The sequence below is a fragment of the Schistocerca serialis genome, chromosome 6 (genome assembly GCF_023864345.2).
Source record: "Schistocerca serialis cubense isolate TAMUIC-IGC-003099 chromosome 6, iqSchSeri2.2, whole genome shotgun sequence".
NCBI classification, from domain to species: domain Eukaryota; kingdom Metazoa; phylum Arthropoda; class Insecta; order Orthoptera; family Acrididae; genus Schistocerca; species Schistocerca serialis.
The window spans coordinates 724,828,166-724,834,170 of NC_064643.1; the positions used below are offsets into that span (position 1 = coordinate 724,828,166).

Genomic DNA, 6,005 nt, shown 5'->3' on the forward strand with positions numbered 1-6,005 from the left:
CTTTCCCAAGTGTTGTTATAGTTGTACGAAGTTCAGTTAGGTGCACAGATGGGGCTAAGCGTAACCACAACTCCATACACATAGGTTTAACGAGTCAAGATTGTGTGGCTGGACTCCAGGGGGACAGTATCTGAAGGTAGATGTGTGTTGAAATTAAAACCTGCATCCCTATAAGATTGCCACTTGCCATCATATCCAGGTCACTCAGTATTACATCGCAAAACAGAGTATTGGCCTGTTTCCTTCTCATGATGTAAACCAATGTACTTAAAGTGCTGGAACAAATTATCTGGGAAGGTTTGTGCAAGAACAAATGCCCCACACTTTAAAAGCTAAGCTCTGATATTCTTTATCAGCTGTTGGGCATGTTAGCAACATTACAGAACAGAATGGCCGATACTGAAAGAGTCTGAGTAGATTCCCGTTCACCACTTGAGACAGAAGGTGTAACTGACATGGATAAAATGAAGAGGGGACTAAGCAGCACAGAGGTTTTCAGTCCTGATTTGTATTTGACAAGAGCTTTGTATGAAGAGGAGATGGGGTGGCACCTCCAAGTATTGTATCACTGGAACCAGTGAAGTGGGAGCATTGGAAATCAATCTGAGTGTAATATATCTAGTTGAGTGTCTGTGATGCCAGCCACCTGCTGAAAAGACTTGTAAAGCAGACCCCAGACCAAGTAGGGGTCAGCTTTGCTGCTACACGCAGACTCTCCTCAGTGACCACCAGGTGACCTCACTTGCACCACAAGAGGTCAGGATGTATATGGACCTAATTTCTTCTGCACAACACGTGGCTGAAAATAGTCCGTAATGTATCCTGGAGTGGGCATCCTATATAGCCTCATGCTGAGGTTCAGAGGGGATTCAAACAGAGTGAATTGTCTGGGCCAGCTAGGAGCTAATGCTCTTCATCAATCAGGTGCTCATCACAGTGCCATCGTAGCAGCCACGGCACGATACACTGTCGTGGTGATGTCAACCCAGGAACTCTTCACGTCCTCAGCCATCCATTACGATTACATAGTCTCTGACACTGCTCATCAAGAAGTACCAGAATAACTGTTTTGTTGCTTAACTTTTTTTGGCAATGACGAACTTCCATCTTTGTCTTAAGATAGTATTTTTTTGCTCATTGGAAACATTGATTTTTTTTCCATTTTTTTTGTAGGTTTCAGAATCGGCTAACTTATATGTCTTTACTTTATAAGTCAGAAGAGAAATTGTGTTGGGAGTTTAGAGTTAAAAAATTCTTACGGGTGACTTAGAACTTTTTCTGTCCATAGTTTACAGACATATCTGTGGTGATGAGGAACTTAACTTCCAAATGTTGTGATTCACATGTGCAGGCCTGCTCTGTGCCCAAGATCTGCCACCTCCCGCAACAATTACAACTGGGAGGTGGAATCCCATGTTCTCTCCTATAACACTCAGAAGGTCAGTCTTTCCGTGTACTTCAAAGCCCAGAATCCATGTGGCCGCTTAAAGTCATAAATTTTTTTTGCTGCCACAAGGCCACCTGTCAGTCTTCCCAGGAATGGAACATGCATCTTGATGGCTCATCCAGCAACTGGCATTTTGTCTGTCAGAATCCTACCTTTAAACAGTCATATGTGACTTCTCTATGTGTGGCATCGTTCTCATTCACGCACCAGATGACAACGTGCTCCGTGTCAACCAGTTGAAACTGAAAGTTCCTTCTTTGGACACACGTCTTTTGGTTATAAGGGCATTTGAGCCATTGTTACGTTCCAATGCCTCTCTCCAGGATCTGTCCTCTGTGTATGCTATGTGAACAATGTGCTGGCCATGCCCTCTTCTACGCTTATCAGGCTGGACAGAGAATCAGCTGTGGGTACAAACTTTGTGGTTGGTCGCCACCCATAATCGTTGCTCTCCTTTCGATGTTGTTCTTCCCAGCATCTGCGATGTCACAGTCCCCACTGGTGCAATAAATACACCACCTGTGGCAAAGGGGGACATGAAGGTTGGATCTGTCAGTCTTCCTCCAAGATATTGGTTGATTCCACCCACTTTAATTTGTCTGATATGGGAAGGATGATGTGGCCAATGTTTTTCCCACCATTTCTTTGGTTCAATCAGTCGTTTCACATTCCACGAGAGCCATTTATACCCTCCTGTCAATTAACGATGTGCCCCCTCAACTTTCAGGTCGATACCAGCTCATCTGTAACTATCATTGATTGGAAATCATATGTGCAGGTGGGGTCCCCACCCCTACACCCGTTCGACATCTCTCTTCGCAGTTATAGTGATGATTGTATTATGATGTGCATCCAGTTTTTCACTTCAGTCCACTACTACTCTATGGCACTGACAGCTCTGATTCTGGTCATCAATTCTCCCTGTGCCAACAACCTCTTAGGTAAGGGCCTTTTTAATATTTTAGGCCTAGAGGTCCATGATTCTGCTCTTTCCATCCAGTCAGTCGTGGATAACTCCTACTTACAGGAACTGATGACACAGTTTTGCTCTGTCTTTGAGCAATCCACTAAAGGCATTATTTGCTATGAAGCTCATGTGGCCCTCCTTCCCACAGCAATGCCTAAATTCTTCAACATGCACAAGGAGTGCTTTACCCTTAGGGATGCGAATGTCCTCATGCCAGTGCCTCACAGTCAGTGGGAATCGCTGATTGTTATCGTAGAAAAACCTAATGAAGCGTTGTGCATCTGGGTAGATTTCAAGCATATAGTGAATGCCCAGTCAGTAATCGACGGCCCCCTCATTCCCAAAGTCAACGACATTCTCTCTCATCTGGCTGGAGGGTGCATCTTCGCCAAAATCAACCGGAAGGATCCCTGTCTCCAGATACCATTGGACGACAACTTCTGGCAGCTTCTCATCATCAATATGCCATTTGGCCTTTTCCAGCATAATCAGTTGCATTTTGGTGACACCAGTGTGCCCAACATCTTTGTAGAACACCTAACAGGTGAGACATCAGACACAGCCAGTTATTTAGACGACATATTGGTGGCCGGCGAAGACGCCCAGAACCCGGATATCAATCTTGTTCCCTGTTCACAGTGTTCCAGCAGATCAATCTTAAGGGCAACAAGGACAAATGTTGTTTTGAGAATCAAGTAGAATACTTAAGCCACATATTCAGTGCTGCAGGGATCAGGTTGATGTCTCAATGTGTGGATGCCATTGAGCATCTCCTTCCTCCCTCCAACACCAGCCAATTAAAGACAGTCCTGGGACAATTAAACTGCTATCACAGGTTCATCCCTCATGCGGCAGCCATGGCTGAACCCTTACACAGACTACTTTGGAAGAATGTGACATGGCATTGTTCGCCTGACTGTGACAAGGCATTCTGGGCACTAAAGAAAGCTTTCCCTTGCTTCATGTATCTGGAAGCCTATGATCCGACCAGATTTCAGATCTTAGCTGCTGATGCTTCCGATTACAGCCTGGATGCAGTTCTGTCCCAGGCTATGGATGGTTTGGTGCAGCCCATTGCCTTTCAGTCTATGTCTTTTTCAAATGCTCAAAGGAACTACAGCCAAATTGATAAAGGAATGTTAGCAACTATATTTGGGATCAAGAAATTCCACAATTATGTCTATGGTAGAAAGTTAATGCTACTGACTGACCATAAACCCTTTCTTCTGGTCTATAAAATGACAGCTTCTGTCCCTACAAAAACAGCATGCCACCTTCAGCAGTGGGCTTTGTTCTTGTCTATTTGTCTCTACGACATTCAGCACCACTTCATATCCCACCACTCTGATATACTTTCTTGCTTACCTCTTTGGTAGCACCTGATATTCGATGAATATTCCAATGTGTGTTTCCAATTAGACAGTGCAGCAGAAGAAGCAGTCGCCAACCTGCCGTTGGACACAAGTTCATCACCTGGCACATGTCTGCTCACCCGTTCCTGCAGGAGGTTCATCGGGTAGCCGGCTGACCATTGACTGCTTCATCACCTTAAGCTGCAAGGTTACTGGTACCACCAAAACGAGTTGTCTGTTCTCCAGGTGGTTCTTCTCTTCCAGGGCAACTCTGGGTGGACCAGGGTCATCATCCCCATGAACCTCCGGCAGTGGGTCCTCATCTGCTTACATGAGCAATACTGGAGGTTGGTGCTCACTAAGAGACTGGGCTGCCACCATGTCTGTTGGCGGGGCATGGACACAGATATCACCACAATGGTTACTTCTTGTCACATGTGTCAGAGTAGTCAAGCAGTCTGCCCTTATCAGTTCCTTCCTTGGCCTAATGCCTCGACCCCTTGGTCCAGTCTCCACATCGATTTCGTGGGTATATTTCTTGGGCAAGCCTGGCTCATACTGGTTGATGCTGACACTGGGTTTCTGTATGTCTCGGAAATATCCAACCACCTCCACAAGGGTAACCATACAGATGCTCAACTGCACTTTTGTCATCAAAGGTTTGCCTGAGATCATTGTTAGCAATAATGGGCCCCAATTCACATCAACAGAATTTACCACTTTTTGCTCAAACAGCATTGAACTTCTTCACAAGGCCCCATTCCACCCTGTTTCCAATGGCTGAGTTGAACGGTTTGTTCACACATTTAAAATGCTGATGTCCAAGCTGATGTGCCACCACTCTTTAGAGACAGCATTGCCACTCTTTCTGGCATCTTACCAGTCAACTCCACAAGACAGGTTTACCCCTACAGCATACTTACATGGGCGTGCCCATTGGCCATTACTTTCCTTAATGCATCCTTCCTCACCTCTATAACCCTACTGGTAGACCTGGCATCATCAGTTTTCCCTCCGGGACCTAGTTTGGGCACTGATTTACCCACAAGGTCATTCCCATTGGCCCCAGGCTTTATCTCATGCCTGTTAAGGGGGGGGAGGGGGGGGGGGAGGGGCCACAGTGGAGGTTACCTTACTTACAGGCCCTGTGTGTTGTACACATATTAATCAGATGTTGTCCCACCTTGGGAAGACCCCTGTTTCCTGTGACTTACCTTCCTCTTCTGTTGCAGATAGCAGCTCTCTAAATCACCTGGACCCCGAGATGCTCCCTTCACCAGGGCATGGCACCACCAATGGGGCCACCATCTTCACAGCTCCTTGTCCATCACTGCCACCAACCACCATGGATATGAACCGCAGCATCCCGGCTGCCCTGACCACCGACACAAGCCTTTGTTGCATAATTTTTATTGCTTTCTGGACGTTTTTGTATACACTTTTCACATTTGTGCTTGTGAACCTTTCTGTTTCAGACCCATCCTTGCCTTTTTTGTTCAGTTTACTTGTTTGTGCTACCACATATTGATTTAGTTTTAGCATTTTTTGCTTTGCTATGGCAAACTCACCGCCTCAAGGCCCACACAAGCCTGCCTCACAATTAGTGTTCCACTTGGATTCAGCATAGACAGCCATGTAAACAGTCAGGCCAACATGCTACTGGTGTGAAGTCTTGCCCCTGCTAGTTCTCACCACATAAATGTCATTTATGCCCACCTCAAAACGCTTGTTTTTGTGAGCAAGAGCAGATATATTCGAGTGGTATGCTTACAGAAAAATATGGCTCTCTCTCCTAGTATATGCCCACAGAAATCAAAATTGCTATACACATTGTGTATTCTGAACCAGAGATTCTAGTGTGGAGCAGAAGTGTGGTAGTTCACAATTAAGAAATTGGTAGCCTCTCCTTTGGTGCAACACTGCAACACCACTGTAACGAACTCTGTATGCACCTTGTGATAGCTGGTCAAGCTATTAAGTTGCAATTAGATAGGGGTGGTTCAATTTATTTTCTCAGTTGCAATACTCATGATCTTGGCAAGCCCACACTGCAGAAAATACACACTAAGCTGACAGCATATAATGGACAAGACATTGCCAGTGCTCAGTTCTTGCAGCCTTCCTGCCATATACCAGAATTTGCAAAATACTGCCACACAAGATTTTGTGTTCACGGAACAGTGCAAATATATTCGGCCTCAATTTGTTTGATTCGTTTGGCTTGCATGTGGTAGACAAT

The 6,005-nt window shown here is 45.4% G+C and overlaps 1 protein-coding gene across 1 annotated transcript; it reads left to right on the forward strand.

The window, feature by feature from the left end:
- The first annotated feature begins 2,624 nt into the window (after positions 1 to 2,624).
- Positions 2,625 to 3,113, forward strand: LOC126485048 (uncharacterized). The gene has a single exon (XM_050108650.1). The coding sequence runs from the start codon at positions 2,625 to 2,627 to the stop codon at positions 3,111 to 3,113; it is 489 nt and encodes a 162-aa protein (XP_049964607.1).
- Positions 3,114 to 6,005: the final 2,892 nt, after the last annotated feature.